Below are 20,597 nucleotides of genomic sequence, written 5' to 3'. Positions count from 1 at the left end.
CAAAACTGTTTAAAAACGTGTCTATCCCCTCAAATTTACTCACTATACTCTGGAGTAGTGAATTCCACAGATTCATGATCCTTTGAAAGAAGTAGTTCCACCTCATCTCTGTTTTAAATCCACTGCTCCTTAGCCTAAAATTGTGTCCCATGTGAGGAAACGTTTGCCCTGTGTCTACTTTGTGAACCCCCTTTAACATCTGTATACCTAAATTAGACCTCCTCTCATTCGTATAAACTCCTAGCAAGAATGTAACAAAGGTAAAAATTCTCTCCTTCCTTCTTTTTCTTCCCAGCTACCCCGCCCACCCCCAAAAGCCCAGGTCTAACATGAGTAATGGGATCCCCACTTGTTCAACATTGGATATAAGTCATCAATGTAACAGAGTAAATGGGATCTATTTGTTTAAAATAATTACTGATAGAACAAGGTAAATAATATATTCAATGCAAGTTCATAACCTTTGTGTGGACATAGCACATATGCATGCTCGTTTCTTTAGAGAATGTTTGACGACTGTATGTTTCTGATCTGTTTATACTTCACTTTTGTAAACTCTTGTTAATTAAAATGTTAGAGAAAAGAAATGCAAGAAATGGTTCTAAGAGAAAAGTGAATTTAAAATGTAATGTTGCAGCTATATTGGTGAGGCCACTTCTAGAATACTCTGTATAATTCTGATTGCCCTTCCACAGGAAGGATATTGTTAAAACTGAGAGGGTGCGAGTAAGATTTACAAGGATGTTGCTGAGACTGCAGGGTTTGAGTTAGAAGGAGAGGCTGAATAGTCTGGGGCTTTTTTTTTCCCCTAAAGTGTTGGAGGCTGAGAGAATGACCTTTTGTAGAGGTTTATAAAACCATAATGGCATGGATAGGCTGAATAATCAAGGTCTTTTTCCTTGGGTGGGCGAGACTAAAAATAGAGGGCGTAGGTTTAAGTGAAATGGGGAAGATTTAAAAAGGATCTTGGGGGGGAATATTTTTCATGCAGAGGGTGGTGAATGCATTGAATGAGCTGCCAGAGGAAGTGGTGGAGGCAGGTACAATCACAATATTTAAAAGGCATCTGGATGGGTATATTAATAGGTTGGGTTTAGTGGGATATGGGCCAAATGCTGGCAACTGGGACTAGGTCAGATTATGATTTCTGGTCGGCACCGATGAGTTAGATTGAAAAGAGTGCTTCCATCCTCTATGACCCTGAGAAGTTCAGTGACGTCAGGCTGTTTGATGCTAACAAGTAAAACTTTTGACTGTGGTAATTTTGACATTTATGCAGGCATATTCCTCGGAAACCATGTGGAGATGTACATAGGTTTCTGGATGCTGTAGGCCATAGAATGGTGATGTTGCAGCAGAAAAACATGGTCATCAGTTCCTGGGCACTGATAGCTACAGTGATCATCCAAAACCTGCCCAGCATTCCTCTGTCAGATCTCACCAGACAGACAATATGGCTCAAAGCAATTGCAGAAACATTTGGTGCTTTTGTTGACTGGCCTGGTAAGTAATGAACATTTACTTTAGAACTCTCTATTCTGAAGATACTCTAAAGTTCTATCCATTTCTAACCTCTATCTGATTCATCACGTGTTTTGCAACAACTTTCAAATGATTGTTAAAAAAATCATTATCCCAATATGTTGCCAAAAAGCATGAGTAGCTTTTGATTTAGGTTTTATTCATTTCCACTTCATCCTTTTACTCCATTCAAGGCAAAGACTGCAGCCTTCTAATACTTTACCCAAGCAACTGTTTGTAGATTCTAGAAAGTAGTAATTCAACATGTTATATCGTGACAAAGCCTTAGTTATGTCTCTACAAAAATCCACACATGCACTTTCTAAATGAGTTGCTAGTGGTGATAAAGGAACAGAAGAAGTGGCTGACCACTTCTGCAAACCCCTCCTACAAGAGGCTGCACCAATTCTTCTTTCTTTGAATTACCATGGGATGCTTCCCTCGATTGGAGGTACTATGGAAATGCCTAATTGTTAGCTTAGTTGGCTGGTTTGTGATCAGAGTAATGCCAATAACGTGGGTTCAGTTTCCATATTGGCTGAGGTTACTGTGAAGGTCTGCCGCCTTAATCTTGCCCCTTGCCTGAGGCATAGTGACCCCAAGGTTAAGCTCACCACCAGTCATGTCTCTAATGAGAAGGCAGTCCTATGGTCGTTTGGGACAATAGCAATTTTTCTTTTACCTAAATATACTAGTTGGTAATATATTGCCTTGCACAAGCGGCAATGTGTTACCAACTGATTTATTCAGCTATATCCATTGCAAATAAAATTTTCAAAGTAATTAAATACAAACAGTACATATTCTTGGTTTTACAAATCCTCAGCATCTTTGGTTATTCCTTGATTCAAGAATGATATCTACTCAAGGTCATACGTTTCCGCTTTGGCCTTCATGTCACTGATCAGGCTGATTCTAGACCCCAGATCTTTGGACACATCGATCAAAACTTTCCTGAGGTCATTCGTATAACCTGGAGACCAGGATTTGACTCTATTCCTTTCTCTGTCTGTTATTACTGTCCCTCATCGTAAAGATGTTTGGACTTGAAGCATGAAGTTGATAACATGATGTTGTAATTTTGAATAGTTGGTAGCAGGCTCATCCCATATATTAATGTTAATGCTACTGAACTTCAAGGAGAGATTTAGTGTATTTTTGTAACATCATCTTTGTCCTTCCCTGCAATGTTGGCCACTTGAGTGTTGAGAACCAGGACCTGGCAGGGGAGAGATGCTTTCAGCCATCCTGACAGTGTCCATTCCAGTGCAGTTGATTTTGCAGTAATTCTGCCTGAATAATTTTAGTTGGCTTCAAGCAGGACACTGATTTGTTCATTCATTGTCTCATTGAATTTAGAGAATGTAGTGGAGATATATGGTAGTGAAATTTCTGTAGTGCTATTACGTGTTGCTGATATACAGTCAAGTATCAGTACCTTGGATTTAAAATTGACAACTGATCAAGCATTGACTGTTTGTGGAAGAGAGTTGTAAACCTCTACCACCCTTTGTGTGTGGAAGTGCTTCCTAACATCTATTAAATAGTATGGCACTAAATTTTTAAACTATTCCCTCTAGTTCTAGAATCCCCAACCAGTGAAAATAGTTTATCTTTGTTTAGCCTGCCTTTCCCTATTAGTATCTCAAAGCCTTTTATCATAGAACATAGGAGTAGGATTGGCCATTTGACCCCTTCAGCCTGCTGTGCCATTGAGTACAATCCTGGCTGATCATCGAGCTGAATGCCCTAAATCTGCTCCTCTTTCCGTCCCCTCTCCCAATCCCTTGATTCCTTTACCTACAAGAGCTACCTCCTCTTTGAAAACACAATGTTTAGGCTTCAGTCACTTGTTGTGATAGAGAATTCCACAGGCTTACCACTGTTTAGATGAAGAAATTCTTCCTTCCCGCATCTAACCTGTTTAATCCTATTAGAGTATTATAAGTATCTACGAGATTCCTTCATTCTTCTAAACTCCAGTGAATACAGTTCTAAGTGACTTAATCTCTCCTTGTACGTCAGTCTTGCCATCCAGAAATCAATTCCTGACAAAGGGTCTCGGCCAGAAACGTTGACTCTCCTGCTCCTCTGATGCTGCCTGACCTCCTGTGTTCCTCCAGCTCCACACTCTATTAACTTCCACCAGATTTGTCATCTGCAAATTGAGAGATTAATTTAGTTCCCTCATCTAAATCATTAACATATATTGTGAATAGCTGGGGTCCTAGTACTGATCCCTGCAGCATCCACTAGTCACTGCCTGCCATTCAGAAAAATGTCCATTTATTCCTTCTCTCTTTTCTGTCTACTAACCAATTTTCTATTCATGTCAGTATACTACCCCTAATCCCATATGCTTCAATTTTACACATTAATTGCTTAATGAAAGACTTTGTCAAAAGATCATCCCTTAATCTTCTAAATCTGTGTTTGTGTTGCACAAAATTTCACCGATCCTTGTGTGTTCCAGGGAATGTTACATCTGACAAGGTGATTCGCTCAAGTCTTGCCCTACACCACAATGTAGCGAAGACAGTCAAAGACCAGGTTGTGCTCTGTCAAGAAGGGACATCAGCTAAGTTCACAGTAGAAGATATTTTCAAGTACACCATTTCTGTGCTGATGTGTGCATCCTATAGAAATCAGATATTACATGTTTTTGTACGCCCTGCCTTGGTAGCAGTTGCATTTCAAAATGGTCAGAGTTGCAGGAAAGGTAAGTTACTTTTACTTCTAAAAAATAATCATTACCTTACATCTCAGATTCAATGGCACATTGTTATCCTTTCATCTTTGCAATCAGAATTTAAATCCGTATTGGGCAGATGGAGTGAAGGCCTCCTCTATCTGTTGGCCGTGAAGATTTAAGGTGAAAGAAACTTAAGCCAGTGGTGGCTCAGTGGTTAGCACTACAGCCTCACAGCACCAGGGACCCGGGTTCGATTCCAGCCTTGGGTGACTGTCTGTGTGGAGTTTGCACATTCTCCCAGTGTCTGCGTGGGTTTCCTCTGGGTGCTCTGGTTTCCTCCCACAGTCCAAAGATGTGCAGGCTAGGTGGATCGGCCATGCTAAATTGCCTGTAGTGTTCAGGGGTGTGTGGGTTCTAGGGGGATGGATCTGGGTGGGATGCTTCAAGTGGCGGTGTGGACTTGTTGGACCGAAGGGCCTGTTTCCACACTGTAGGCAATCTAATCTAATCTAAATATTTATTGTGGATACATAGCACAAATCTTATGACTGTAACAATGATTCCCAAGATGGGTTGCGAGGGATTTGGGAAATCCAATGCAATGGTAGGAGGATTTAGGACCTAATTTTTTTGAATTCGAATCCTACCAACTCACACTAAGGAACATGTGCTTCTTGCATTTATTTATTGGATATATAAGTTTTCTGTGATAGGTGATTTGGATGGAATACATTATGTTCCCAGCTGATGGTACTGTTGGATAGGTCAAATTCCAGAATGTAATCTGGCTTAATAGAATGGTTTTTTTTAGTTTATTTAACATGGTGGTTATTCATTGAAATATAGTTAAATAGAATACAGTTTGAAAAAACATAAAATCCCAACGATACAAAGTTTCAACCTATTCTGCAATATGACCTTCATTGCCCAGACTATTAATTATAGGTGTTTGGAGGTCACTTTTGGTGAGGTCACATTTGGAGCACTGTGTACAGGTTTGTTTGCTGTGCAATAGGAAAGATATTATAAAATTGGAGAGCGTGCATCAGAGATTTACAGGGATGTTACCGGGACTGGAGGTTTTGGTTATAAGGAGAAGCTGGAAAGGCTAGGACTTCTTTCACTGGAACATAGGAGTTTAAGAGGTGATATTATAGAGGTTTATCAAATTATGACAGGCGCAGATAAGGTGAATAGCAAAAAGTCTTTTCGCTAGGGTAGGGGAGTTCAAAACTAAGGGGTCATGATTTTAAGGTGGGAGGAGAAAAATTTAGTGGAGAGTTGACAGGCAACTTTTTCACACAAAGAATAGTTCATAGATGGAATCAACTGCCAGAGGAAGTGGTGGATGCAGGTCTAGTTACAACATTTGGACAAGTATATGAGTAGAAAAAGTTTAGAGGGATATGGGCGAAGTGCACGACAAATTGGACTTAAGGGTCTGTTTCCATACTCCTATGATGCTGTCACCCTTTCTTTACATGTGGTGAATCTTTGACACTGATGCAGTTCCTTCACAGCCAGAGTGAACAGAACCTCTGATGCTCCTGTTTATATCTATCAGCTAGGGCTCCCTGATTGGGGCTGTTAACCTGGTCCAATCAGGGAAGTCCTATTCTGTGGTGACATCTACTTAGCTGAACTCATCACAATCACTACATCCCTCCCCCTCTGAGTGAGGCCATTCTTTTTGTTTTGTAGCTCCTCCTGAGGCAGCACCAGTCAGGTTCTTCCATTTTTGCCTCTTGCTTGGGCGGTGTCTAACGCACAATAGCTCACCACTCGCATCTGGCTGCCTTTCATAATAGACCCAAACTGAAGTTGTGCCCTTAATCTGAACAGGTTCCCTGGTGTAGGTTTTCAGTCTAACCAAGGTCTTGTACGAATGTAAAGTTTGAAGTCCAGAGCGAATTTTGTTAAGAACTGGTTCTGCGATCACTGAAATGTTCGTGCTGGTATCAGCCTCCATTAGAACCAGATAACCATTTAACCAGATGTTTATTTTGATTGGTTCTGATTTGGATGTTGCTAAGCAACTTAACTGTTCCAAACCAGATGTAGGTGGACTCTCCAGGGTGTGCACTCTTCTGGATACTAGCCTGTGAGTATTCTTACGAGTGGGATTCTTTTGCTGTCTCAAGTCCCCATACTGGCAGCAGCCCCAATGGCTTGCCAGCCCAGATCCTGAAGGAAATGTTAACTGTTTTGCTGAGGCGTGGTTTTATTTTGGAATTTTGATGTGGGCTGAACTAGACTCCCTCTGTTCAGGACATGTCCTGAGTGAGTCTTCCCTTCACTCAATTGGTGTTGCCTGATCTCAGTCGAACTGAGAGGATGTGGAATCCCCTGCAACTCATAAGCTCAGCTTGCCGCATTTTCCATTGATAAAGCCTGTTGAGGAGTCTATTTGAAACCCCGTTGGAGTGCAGCTGGTAGGTGCTCTTGCATGGTTACATCACTAATCCCACTTACCAATTGGTCTCTCAGCATCTCAAGGGTTAAACCAAAGTCACATGCTTTTGCTAGTCATCTTAACCTTGTGTTCAAATTGTTTGAACAACATGACTCATTACAACGTGACTCATTGTGGCCCTTAACCTTCTCTCTTGCATCCTTGCATTCCAGACATATTATTTGCTGAGAGAGATAATGGGAACTGCAGATGCTGGAGAATCTGAGATAACAAAATGTGGAGCTGGATGAATGCAGCAGGCCAAGCAGCATCTTAGGAGCACAAAAGCTGACGTTTCGGGACTAGACCCTTCATCAGAATTTTTCTGATGAAGGGTCTAGGCGCAAAACGCCAGCTTTTGTGCTCCTAACATGCTGCTTGGCCTGCTGAGTTCATCCAGCTCCACATATTATTTGCTGAACTTGAGTGCTGTCCCAGTCCTGTTTAAAGGCGCTTCAGCTGAATTTCAGTGTGATTGAGCAGCACAGATATGAGGGTACGGAGTGACTGGGCAAAGGGAGCATCATGTTGTTGGATACCGAAACCTACAATGCAGGTGCAGAAATACATCATTCAGACGTTTTTAACCACTGATTTCTAACCACTCCGCCCAACTTTCTGGGTCTCACACCCCACACAGCACACACTCTCTCACTCAAATGCCCGCACCTCACATCTCACACCACCCCCACACCCTGCATGCCCACACACACACAGTACACACTGTCATACCCCAGACCCCCTAATCCCCCCCACATCCCTCACCCCACTGTTTTTTGTCGCTCTGCTTCTCTACTCCTCTTTGTCTCCCAGTAGTATGAGAAAAATTAATTAAATTAAAGGCTGATCAACCCCTGGCCCTGATGTCTAGCTTTCTAGGAACCTAGAGGCATTAAGTGCATTGGTTGTAATTTTCCAAAAATCCTTGGATTCTGGAGAAGTACCAGAGAATTGGAAAACCGCTAAGGTGATGATCCTATTCAAAGAGGGAGAGAGACAAAAGGTTGGTAACTTTGGGCCAACTAGCCTAACAGCTATCATTGAAAAAGTATTGGAATGAATTATTAAGGAACTAATAACACAACATTTGGAAAATCATTATGTAATCAAACAGTGTCAGCATGGCTTCATGAAAAGGAAAATTGTGTCTGATTAATTTAGATTTTCAAGGAAGTCTCAACCAGTGTGATAAAGGGGAAGCAGTAAATGCATTGTATTTAAACTTCCAGCAGATGTCCAACAGGGTATTTCACAAGAGGTTAAGTCATATGATAAGAGCCCACTGTGTTGGAAATACTATGTTGGCATGGATAGAAAATTTGCTAATGGGCACGAAACAGCAACTGGGGATAAGGGAATCTTTTATGGTTGATGACCTGTGACCAGTGGACCTGAGGGATCAGTATAATATGACAGGGAGGAAGGAGGTTAATGTACTGTAGCCAGTTTTACAGACAACAGAAAAATAGGTGGAAAGGCAGATTGCAAGAGGGATACAAACAGTTTACAGAGATATTGATAAGTATCTGAGCAGAAAGTTGCAAGTGGAGAATGCTGTGAAGCAGATGTGAAGTTGTTCATTCTGGAAGGGAGACCAGAAGAAGAATATTACTTAAAATGGAGAAAAACTGCAAAAAGCTGCAACACACAAGTATTTGTGCACGATGCACAGAAAGCCACCTCCCCTTTTAACTCCATTCAATGCTTCCCTAATCCTCCTTCCCTTCCCTCCTTATTGATCACTTTGTTAAGGGAAATAGATCCTTCCTGTTCACTTATCTAGACCCCTAATAATTTCATACATCTCCATGAAATCTCTCCCCAACCTCCTCTTCTGAAGAAAATGTAAATGACCCATCAGTTCTTTGCTCACAGTTAATATCCTCCATTCTTGGCAACGTCTTCCTAAATGCCCTTTGCAGTCTTGCCGGGCTGATCATGTTCTTCCTGAAATGTGTTGGTCATATCTGCGCACAAAATTCTAACTGAAACCAAATTGGTCTCTGATATAAGTCCCAGCCTTTGTTCTATACCCATTTAATAAAGGGATGTATTATTTCATTAGCACTTTATCTTCTTGCTCTGCTACCTTCAGGAAGCTGTGGACATATTCCAACTCCTTCTAGTCTTCCACACCTTTTAGTATTCTGCCATTTATCAGGTAGGTATTCTCTTGTTTGACCTCCAAAAGTGCATTACCTCACACTTCCAGATGGAATTTCACTTGTTACCTTTCTGTACACCTGACCAGTCTATTAATATCTTTAAAAATCTAACCAATCCTTCCTCACTGTTAACCATGTGACCAATGTTTGTGTTATCTGCGGACACTCAAGTTGTATCCTGTACAGTTATACCTGAAGAATTAGATCAGTAGGTTGGTGAGATGGGATCTTTGATCAGAATATCAAGATGTAGATTCAGTTTGGGTGAAGCTAGGAAACAATAAAAGGCAGCAAACATTTGAAAAAGCTGTTTCTGTATCAGTAAACAGCAGTGGGAAATTGTAGCATGGTGTAAATCAGAACAGCATGATACAGTAATAATGGGGAACTTCAATCTACATATAGACTGGGTAAATACAATTATATGGAAGACAAAATTCTGGAATCCATATAAACTGGGTTTTCTAGATTAGTAGGTTGATGTAACAACCAGACAATGGGACATTTTAGATTTAGTGTTTTACTACTTAATATTCTATTGTTAAGGAGCCTTGAGGGAAGAGTGATCAGTGTATAGAATTTTACATCGTTTAAAAACTGGTGTAGTTCACTTAGTTCTGAAAATTAAGGACTTTAGTCTAAACAGACAAAACCACAAATGCGTGAGGTACAAGTGACTGTGATAGATGGGAGAACAACAATATACAGTCTGATAGTTGTCAGGAAATAGTGATTTTAAAAAATTAATGCATGATTTGCAATAAATGTACATGCAATAAATGTTTTGAAGCAAAAATACTTGTCATGGATGGATCACCTTTCCAGAAAATAAGATGCTAAGAATTTGTAATACAACAGAGGAATAGGTTTATTAAGTTTAAAAGTTTTTAAAAGTTTTTGCACTTGTTTCAGATTTCCAGTAACTGTAGTTATTTTCTTATGTCAAACGTGAGGGCTGACGTATTGTCCATAGACAATGACCATATTGATTCCATGGATAGTGGTGTAGTCTAAAAAGGAAAGATTTGAGGAGTCTAGTCTGGTATTTCCTACAATTCGAAGAATGATACATGATCTCATTGAAGCATATAAAATTCTTATGGTACTTGCCAGCGTAAATACAGGACGATATGTCCTCCAGCTGAGGTTTCTAAAATCAGGGAACACAGTCTCAGAATAGAAGTAGGCCTTTTAGGACAGAGTTGAGTTTTTCTTTTGCTCAGAGAATCGTGAAGCTTGAATTCTTCAGAGGGCTGTGAAAGCTTCATCATTGAGTTTGTTTGACACTGCAATCAATAGATTTCTGGCTTTTAAAGATATTAAGGGATATGGGAAAATTACATTGAGATAGAAGATCAGCCATGATCTAATTGAATGGCAGAGCAGGTTCATGTACCAAATAACCTACAGCTCCTATTTCTTATTGTTTCATTAAAGTACATACCCAGCAGGGTAATTTCCCCCATTTTTGTTTGTTATCTCAACTAATTGGCCTAATTTGATATCCTTCCAGCATATCATCTCCCCCTCATAGTTGTAATTGTTTCGTTAACCAACATTGAAGCTCTTTTTTTTAAAAAATTAAACCCATACAGTCAGACAAGTAGGCCTACCATTCCTGTCTTTCTTTAATTGATGTTCCAACAATAGTGGTGCTACTATACTTCCTAATCTTCTGCCCTATTCTCTAGATTCTACAATGAGATATGTGCTGTGAAGTACTGTCAAGCCCCTTTATGCATTTTCCATGGCTACTGTTTTCATCTTCATAGCATTATTAAACTTTGCTGTGCATTAGCTCAGCTGCTAATTGAAGCCATCATCTTACTTCTTTTTTACCCTGCAATTCCCTTTATAAATGCCTCTTCTGCTGTACGTTGCCTCACTCTTTTAAGAGCTCATCACTATCTATCAACAGCAATTAGGATTGGGCAGTACATTGTGATCTTACCAGGGACACCATATCTCAAGAAGAAATAAGTTAAATAAAATCTTACCTACTGATCATCAGTCTTATCTATTTATGTGATTTGTTGTCAAATTTTATGTGATAACACTCCTATGGAGGAATATTTTACTGTGTTACAGGCACAATATCACTACAAGTTGCACTGAGCTCTTAGCCCAGGGTTTGGTCTCTGAATTATAAAGACACCCGGAAACGCAAAGATGTTTCTCGAGAGCAATTTTACTTGAGAAATGTGAAATTACATGTTTCTTTTGAGTTGTGATTCAGTTATTTTGAATGCACAAAAATTTGCTGATCCTGTAATTTAAAGCAGCTGATATTCACCTGGTCATTTGCCAACTAGTATTGAGGGGAAACAATGAATGCATTTGAATTCCTTGCTAAGAATAGTAACATGTTCTGTTTGGCAGAATCTGTAGCCCCAGTCATCTATTAAAAGTTTAAGTGGGGAGGTAATGGTGTCATGTTTATGTCTCTAGATCTGAAAATTCAGAGATTGCGGCTAATGCTCTTGGGACATAGGACAAATCCCACCATAGCAGCTGGTGGAAGTTAAGCTCTATTAATATATGTAAAGCTAGTCTCAGTGGTGATGACTAATTATCATTTATTGTTGTAAAAACAGACCCATCTAATTCACAGATTTCCTTTAGGGAAGGAAATCTGTCACGCTTACCCTGTTAGACTTACATGTAACTCCAGACTCATATCATTGTATTTGACTCTTAGTTGCCTGCTGAAATGGCCTCGTAAACCAAGGGCAGTGAGGAATGACTAACAATTGCTGGCCTTGCTCACAATATCCACATGCCATGAAAGAATTAAACAAATGCCATTTTTAACAAAGAGCACTATGCAAGAATTGCAGAAAATAACTAGGTGCATTTATGGGTACTTTTTTCTTAGAAATGCTATGGTGAAAAGAGACCATTGGCATATTTGCTGCTCCTCTCCTGCACCCCCAACCTTCTGCATCTCTACAGTGCTATGTGATATGTATTTCAACAAGACACATAGGCCAGGGACTCCCAAGATATAATATAAAAGCGTCTACAGTATATGATGTATTTAAAATAATTAACCCATTTAAAATTCTTTCCTGCATACAATTAAGAAAAAGTAGATCTTGTCTAGCTTCAGATTCCTGAATGCAAATAAAGATTTCAGATATTCTGATTAAGAGTCACTGGACTCAATGTTAATTCTGCCTTCTTCCCACAGATGCTGCCAAATGCGCTAAGTTTTCCTAGCAGTTTGTTATTGTTGTTGAAGGTTTTAAGTAATACTGTTTTCTTTTTTCTAGAGGATGTCTACAGCTGCTTCAGCTACTTGCATCAAGTACTGTCTGACGAGTTTATATTTTTTCCAGGAGATCTTGTCAAGGTCATGTGAGATACATAAGTATATGTTAAGAATAACCTGGTGTCAGGCACTTTGCTTCCTAACACATTTCCCACATTCTCGCACCAAGAGGGAGGTCAGAAATAGTTGGTTTCAATTTTCATAATGTGCTCCAGTGGAATGGTGAACTGTGTTGTTATTAAAGTTGCAACACACGTCATAAAGTCACTTACAATAACTGTTGAGCCCGTGCGGTGAAAATACATCATTTGTTGAATTATGGAGTGCAATAAATGCTCTTTCAAAGGAGCTCAAAAATATTACAAAGTATTTTTAAAACCTGCAAAACTTTGAATGCTAAATGAGTAACTGTGAAACCTGTGTCACTCAAATAGCCTGTCCTCTTGTTATGATCAGTTGTGATCTAGATTCTGTCTCATGTTTTACATATTATTTTTAGTATTGTGACTGTTTTCTTTCACTGCAGGACTTTGATGAAGGACTGTACTTGGTCATGAAGAGTGGTGCCATTCAGGGCTCCCACACAGACCTCTACGTTTCTGAGAAAGGCAGTGCCATCATTTCCTTTTTATCAGACATGTTCAGACCTTTTCTGGAAGGTTATCAGGTAAGTTAATAGGTATATATAATCAGCTTTTGTTTTTTGTGCTTCATACTTTTACAGTTTTGTTTCAGTTGGTGAACTAAATGCTGCTAATAATTTGATTGTTTTAGAATTCCTTTCCATTTCTGTGTTTACATTTAAATATCCTGTTAGAAAGCAGTGACGTTCTAAATCTGGTCAGGTTCCACTAATTTCTCTTTATCCTTTGAACAGTTATTGGGTATTATGTAAATGCTTTAATCTTCAATTACAACTTGTGGTATCCTTGTTCTTAATTCTAATCTCTGAATTTTAGAAAAACAAGTCAGGCAGAGCTTTTTCACTCAAAAATTGCAATGTAAGAGTAACCAAGAAAGCTTTTCTACCTCACAATGTTCAAAGTGAATGCTTGAACGTAAGGAAGGAAAGGCTTGAATTTCTAAAGCATCTTTCACAACCTGAGGACACCCCAAAGTAACAATATGTGGAGCTGGATGAACACAGCAGGCCAAGCAGCATCTCAGGAGCACAAAAGCTGACGTTTCGGGCCTAGACCCTTCATCAAAAAGGGGGATGAGGAGAGAGTTCTGGAATAAATAGGGAGAGAGGGGGAGGCGGACAAAAGATGGAGAGAAAAGAAGATAGGTGGAGAGGAGAATATAGGTGGGGAGGTAGGGAGGGGATAGGTCAGTCCAGGGAAGATGGACAGGTCAAGGAGGCGGGATGAGGTGGCAGGTAGGAAATGGAGGTGTGGCTTGAGGTGGGAGGAAGGGATGGGTGAGAGGAAGAACAGGTTAGGGAGGCAGAGACAGGCTGGGCTGGTTTTGAGATGCAGTGGGGGGAGGGGAGATTTTGAAGCTGGTGAAGTCCACATTGATACCGTTGGGCTGCAGGGTTCCCAAGCGGAATATGAGTTGCTGTTCCTGCAACCTTCGGGTGGCATCCTTGTGGCACTGCAAGAGGCCCGTGATGTACATGTCATCTGAAGAATGGGAGGGGGAGTGGAAATGGTTTGCGACTGGGAGGTGCAGTTGTTTATTGCGAACCAAGCGGAGGTGTTCTGCAAAGCGGTCCCCAAGCCTCCGCTTGGTTTCCCCAATGTAGAGGAAGCCACACCGGTTACAATGGATGCAGTATACCACATTGGCAGATGTGCAGGTGAACCTCTGCTTAATATGGAAAGTTATCTTGGGGCCTGGGATGGGGGTGTGGGAGCAAGTGTAGCATTTCCTGCGGTTGCAGGGGAAGGTGGCGGGGGCAGGGTGTGAGGGATGTGTTGCAGGAAATGCGGGAAACGCGGTCTCGACCACTGCGGGGGGAAAGTTGCGGTCCTTGAAGAACTTGGACATCTGGGATGTGCAGGAGTGGAATGCCTCATCCTGGGAGCAGAAGCGGCGGAGGCAGAGGAATTGGAAATAAGGGATGGAATTTTTGCAGGAGGGTGGGTGGGAGGAGGGGTATTCTAGGTAGCTGTGGGAGTCGGTGGGCTTGAAATGGACATCAGTAACTAGCTGGTTGCCTGAGATGGAGACTGTGAGGTCCAGGAAGGTGAATGATGTGTTGGAGATGGCCCAGGTAAACTTGAGGTTGGGGTGGAAGGTGTTGAAGTGGATGAACTGTTCGAGCTCCTCTGGGGAGCAAGAGGTGGTGCCAATACAGTCATCAATGTAACGGAGGAAAAGGTGGGGTTTGGGGCCTGTGTAGGTGCGGAAGAGGGACTGTTCCACGTAACCTACAAAGAGGCAGGCATAGCTTGGGCTCATGCGGGTGCCCATGGCCACCCCCTTTGTCTGTAGGAAGTGGGAGGAATCAAAAGAGAAGTTGTTGAGGATGAGGTCGAGTTCGGCTAGGTGGATGAGGGTGTCGGTGGAGGGGGACTGGTCGGGCCTGCGGGACAGGAAGAAGCGGAGGGCCTTGAGGCCATCTGCATGAGGAATACAGGTGTATAGGGACTGGACATCCATGGTGAAAATGAGGTGTTGGGGGGCCAGGGAATTGGAAGTTCTGGAGGAGGTGGAGGGCGTGGATGGTGTCACGGACGTAAGTAGGGAGTTCCTGGACCAAAGGGGGGAAATGGAGTCCAGATAGGTGGCGATGAGTTCGCTGGGGCAGGAACAGGCTGAGACAATGGGTCAACCAGGGCAGGCAGGTTTGTGGATTTTGGGAAGGAGATAGAAGCGGGCCGTGCGGGGTTGGGGAATAATAAGGTTGGAGGCTATGGGTGGGAGGTCATAGAGAGAGAGAAGCAGACTTAATGTCTTGAATGTTAAAGGATCAGTTTTTCAGTGTTTACAAAATATGGAAGTGCTGAAGTTTGCAAGTCATTTTATCTGTTTTCTGTCTCTATATGGATTTTTTGATTCAAGAATGCGGACATCACTGGTTATGCCAGCAGTTATTACTCATCCCTAATTGCCCTTGAAAAGTTAGTGGCAAGATGCTTTCTTGAACTGTAGCAGTCTTTAGGGTGTTATGCTGACAACATACAGGAAGTTTAATAATTTGAGCTGTCTTCAGTCAGTGTTAATTATTTTTCAGTGCAAGATCTCCAACAAAGATTAAATGTTTTGTCTACCTTTCTCCATTTCAGTGCGTTTGTTTTTCCAAAAATCTGCTTTCATAGTAATTATTTTTAATGTATAGACAGGGTAGGTATGGGATGGTATTCAGAGGATCGGTGTGGACTCGATGGGCCGAATAGCCTGTTTCCACACTGTTGGGATTCTATGAAATATACTTTGACTACGCACTCGAGTAGAGATCAGCATTCCAGATTCTGACCATTCACTGTGAAAATGTTTCTCCTCGTGTCACTATTGCTCTTTTCCGAATTACCTTAAATCTGTAGTCTTTTGTTTTTGCTGCTTCCATCAATGAGAATAGTTTTGCTCTATCCATGCTCTTTCCACCATTCTTGATTTTGAATACTTCAGATAAATTTCCTATTAGTCTTCTGTTCGCCAAGGCTGACATCAGCAGCAAAACTTGGTCTATCTTAGTTTATTTGAAGAATCAGTTGGCTCTGACACAGCTTATTGCCTATCCCTCATTATCTTGACGGTGGTGATGTGTGCTACATTCTTGTACTGATGGAAGTTTAGGTCATACTCACCTACGACTTGGATATCCTGTTGACTGCCTGAACATTTAAAATGGGTCTGTAAAGGTGAAGGAACATAGGCAACTTACTGATATTGTGATTAATGTATAGAGTTGTAAACAACATATTTTACAAGTATTAAGATACGGAATGGTATTTTTAATTTTAACATTTATTCTTTTTGCTATATTTTGAAGTTTGATTTACAGCTTAATATACTTTTAGAATGTGGAATTCAATTTTTAGCATTAGATCATTTGTACAAAATTTAGTTTTCATGACATAAGCTCTGTAAAAAAACTTAAATTTATAAAACACGCCAAGTGTCTGTCATGAGAACAAATATTTGTATTTGTAGGTTATTTGCAAATATCTGCTGAGCACAGAATTCACTGACAATTTTACAGAGAAGAGGTTTGTCACTGAAATACGAAGCTATGCTGCAGAACTCATTTTAACAGGTATTTTATCTAAAAATGTATTCATTTCTATCATAATTTCCCCAGAAGCTGGCCCTGAATTGTTACTATTTCCCCTCTAACTGAAATAGCGAGCCTGAGGTTTTTTTCTGTAGCTATGATTTCCAAATTCCTGTTTTAATCTAAATTTTACTGTGCTGGGGTTGGCAAACAATATTGTTGGAGAATGAGAAATGTGTTAACTCTCGCTGTAGTGTTCTTGTCAAGCATACTCAGGGACTCATTGCCCTAATAATGTACATCTCATTTTGCACAGTATTGAGCCTTTGAGCCTGTTTCACAGATTCCCAGAGGTGATGAGAAATTGCAGTAGTCTCCAGATGCCATACATGGCTTAGGATGGCATCCTTACAGTCTTTGTCTCATAACTACAGACTGCGCAAGGATATATTTCACTGTTGATTGAACTTTGATGTGAGCTTGTGAATTATTACAGCAAAAGTCCAAAGGCAACAACAATTCTTGTTCAGGTTAAAGAAATGAATCATATCATCATAATGATAATAAGCACATCATTGCAGAATTCCATCATACTCTGGCTCTCATCCTCCGTTCTAAACATAGGTGCCATAAAATATAACGAGGTCCTCTCAGTGGATATGCAGAAAAATGCATTGGCTGCTTTAGTCCGGCTTGGTGCTGTGGAGAAACTGAAAATGTATGTATCAGAAAAACTCTTGGCGCGTTCTCTGATTTTTCAGACAAAATGTATTTTACAAAAGTAGCTTGATCACTTCTGTGTGTATTGCAAGGATCTGATTTGATATTATTGATTTGATCTTTTATAGAGCTAATGGAAATGTCTATAAGGTGAACAAGCAGACTGTCATGAGGGTAGCAGACATGCTGGGTAAGGATGTCTATTTCTTTCTTTCCACACCGAAGAACTTTGTGCTTTCAATCTCAGTCTGTATAACAGTAATGTTTAAATTGAGAATTTCGTATGTTCCAGGTGTACTTGTAGCAGTACACACCTGGGAGCAAGCGTAGGCTCAGTAGCCACTCAAATTATTTCATCCATTCAGTGAGATCACATTTGATCTGTATGATCCAAGTCCATGTATTCACTTTTTCATCTCAAATTCCCTAAAATCCTCAGATAACTAAACTCCACTTTTCAGTTCAATTAACAATTAGCCTAGCATCAGTTAATTCACAGTAAAGAATTCCAACCTTCTGCAATCTTTGAGTGTAGAGTGCTTTCTAATTTCTTTTCTGATGGGTCTAGTTTGTAGATTGTCACTTAGACTTAAACTCCTTAGTTTCTGTCTGCTTTAGCATTTCTTCTTTTGTCTTTTGAAATCTTTGATCAAATCATCCTTTAGCATTATAAATTCCAAGGGAAGAAATGCATATAGTATTTCCTTGTACTTTAGGTTGGAGCCCAGGTAAAATTTTGCAAAATCTGTGTTGCTCTCCATAAGCCAATATATCTTTTCCAAGGTATGGTTAAAACTATGTCCATCTTTGCAAAGCTGAGGCGCATGAAATAGAACTTTTCTGCAATTGATGGAATGTTAATAGGACTACAGGCTGTTTTGTCCTTTTTCAGACTTCTGGAGCAGAAACAATTTATGCAGTGTTCCATATTGTCCTGTTGTAATATTTAGTGCAGCTTTAACTTTTGCCCAATTCTTGTAGGAATTAAGGTGTACAGACCCATTTAACACTTGGGCTCAAAGTCAAGTTACAGTGCAATCTCAAATAACGTGCATGGGGAATTTAATTCCATGATCCATCTCCCTAAATATTGCCACTGCAGACTTCCATAAAACTTGGAAATTCACCCCTTTTCATTACACTTCACTCCAAAAACATTTTGTAGTTACTATTTTGAAAATAAGCTGGCTATAGCAGGCACAGTGAGCCTTCTGTGATTCTAAATGGTCTCCTGTGCTGTATGATTTTCTATTTATCTGGAGCACTTAATAACACTGGTTTTGTTTGCAGTGCCCATGGCTCCAATAAAACGTGCTGCTGTGGCCAGGCTTTGAGGCCAGATATCTTGCAGTTCCTGGAGAAGTTATACCTGCATTCTGCTAGTGACGGATGGAATTTGTTTTTATATTTTGAATACGTGAAACCCAGGCACTGAGCTGATTGGAATGAAATGGTGCTGGAAATGGAGCAGGTCCAGGGTCAGGAAATGCTTCTGTTCTGAACAGCTAGAAATCCCTGTGACAATGAATTATTAGTGCTTATGTTTTGAATTGCCTTCACCTACAGTGTCTTCTTTGTTTTTTTTTTAAAAATCAAAGTTATGCAAGTGGAGATTTTGTTACATGTAAATATTAAGGCACCCATACTAGGATTGAAATGGGTTCTTAGCTGGAACAGCCAAAAATCCAAACAAGTCTAAATAGAAGAATTTAAAGGTCAGTTTCTCATGACTGTTAAGATAATACTGCTACTGTTTAAATTTCTTTGATCATCTGTGGGGCCATTGCTGGAGATATCTTTGAGATGCAGTTACAATTATGGGCAAAAATGTTCCTGATGGCACTTCTTGAAAACTACCAAAGTAAAATGATAAGACCTGCTCAACAGAGAATTCCTGAGCAAAGTCTCCTGAGAACCACTTCTTCATATTCCAGTTCAGATTTGCTCTATAATATTACCAATAATTTGCTTGATGCAGAAGATGCTGCAGAATTCACATTGTTTACATTATTAAAAGGTCACTGGAATTTTGAACAGCAAACAGTAAAATTTTCAACTTTTTGTACAGGAGACAACAACAGAAACTTTAATGAAGTACAAACAGCTAAGACTTGCTAATTTAATGCAAGATCACAACAGTAATTGGAAACCAGCATTGCTCTGAGGATATTCCTGCTCTTGGAACCCCATCTATAAACAAGCAGAAGTCTCATTCTTGCAACTTGACCTAATTTTATGTATACTTCTCATCATATTTCAACTGTTTGATTCAGTCAGGGAACTAAAGGATTTTATTGTCAGTCACAGTTCCATTGCATATAACAAGACTGTCTTTAGCTTGTAAAAGAGCATTTTAATGTATATGATACATCTTGTGACATTCTGTGGATGACATGTTTGATCTATTTACATCTGGCAAGTTACTCCAGTAATGGAGCCCTGAAGTTCAGAATGTTGTGGAGACTGGGCAACTATGTGGTCACTCCAGAAGTTATGAGTGTGGTAATGTGGTCACTGACAATTTGCTTGCTGCTGAAATACAGCTGTATGGTTGTTCCGTAAGTGGAAGGAATCATGTAATCACTCCTACAATTGGGTCACTCCTGAAAGAAACACCATGTGATTGCTCCAGAAATGAGGTTATGTGATCACCTCAGCAATTGGATCAATCCTGATTAAAGGGACATGTGATAACTCGGCTAGTGAGAGTTACCTTTTTTATAATTTAGCTTGGTCAAGCACGTTGATACGCCTCTGTGGCAGGCTGGTCTTGAATCTGGACCTTTTGGCCTGGAGGTGGGTTCATATCACTCCAACATAGAACCGCTCTTGCAATAGGGCCATATGATCACTCCAGATGAGAGATTATCTACTCATTTTAGGAGCACTCCTAAAATAGCATGATGAAGTCACTCCACTGTGTGTGTGGGCAGAGACTTGCATTCGGATGGCACCTGGAGGCCATGTGATCCATGTGCTTTGGAGTCGTCTTTCAGGACATTTTTTACATGTAACAGAACCAAACCATCTGAGTGAGGAAAAGACCTCCTTTGTGGAAACCAGTTTGTTAAAGGAACATTTTAATATGTTTTTTGTTTTGGATTTTTAAACTCTCGTCATAAATTAACAAATATAATCAAACATTCATGTTTTATTGATACTGCAGTCATCTTTATGGTTCAGAAATAACCCATGGTTCAGGGCACTGTTACCTAAGCATAGGTGCAGTATATAGATTTTTGTGGTTTGGCATTTGTAGTTACACCTTAATTTCTGTGAAATTTAGAGTTTAGCTCTAGCATGCCACCAATTCATAGTTTCAAAATAAATCACAATTGTTACAACCCAGTTTAACAATAATCTGCATTGAGACTCAATAGGTATGTGCTCTTCCAGCTTGTCTGCAGATAATGCTCAAATAACTTGAGTGGAAGCTCCAAATGCTGATCACCTGAAATGTAAATGCAGAGAAGCCTAACTGGACCAACATGCCACTTGCTAGCTTTAAAATAAGATTTTCTTTTTGAGTAACAAGGATAATGTACATAAATATCTTTTGGATAACATGCAGTCTTTGTTCTACTTTTTGTCTTTTAAATATTTTGTTTCAAAAA

General features: G+C 40.2%; 1 protein-coding gene across 3 annotated transcripts in view; it reads left to right on the top strand.

Moving 5' to 3' along the window:
• gnpat (glyceronephosphate O-acyltransferase) overlaps positions 1-20,597 on the top strand; it is a 40,686-nt gene extending 20,089 nt beyond the window's left edge. For 2 of the 3 annotated variants that reach the window (XM_048530855.2, XM_048530856.2), the window contains exons 9-16: positions 1,280-1,503; positions 3,995-4,240; positions 12,103-12,182; positions 12,628-12,768; positions 16,203-16,305; positions 16,888-16,981; positions 17,112-17,173; positions 18,274-20,597. In XM_048530855.2, the coding sequence (XP_048386812.1) occupies positions 1,280-1,503; positions 3,995-4,240; positions 12,103-12,182; positions 12,628-12,768; positions 16,203-16,305; positions 16,888-16,981; positions 17,112-17,173; positions 18,274-18,317 (994 nt within the window). In that variant the 3' untranslated portion in view covers positions 18,318-20,597. The remainder of the gene's footprint in view (positions 1-1,279; positions 1,504-3,994; positions 4,241-12,102; positions 12,183-12,627; positions 12,769-16,202; positions 16,306-16,887; positions 16,982-17,111; positions 17,174-18,273) is intronic. The other variant, XR_007247551.2, reaches the window with a different exon arrangement.

Source organism: Stegostoma tigrinum, chromosome 4 (genome assembly GCF_030684315.1).
Source record: "Stegostoma tigrinum isolate sSteTig4 chromosome 4, sSteTig4.hap1, whole genome shotgun sequence".
NCBI classification, from domain to species: domain Eukaryota; kingdom Metazoa; phylum Chordata; class Chondrichthyes; order Orectolobiformes; family Stegostomatidae; genus Stegostoma; species Stegostoma tigrinum.
The sequence above is the reverse complement of the archived record's forward strand: the minus strand, read 5'-3'. Positions and strand labels throughout refer to the sequence as shown.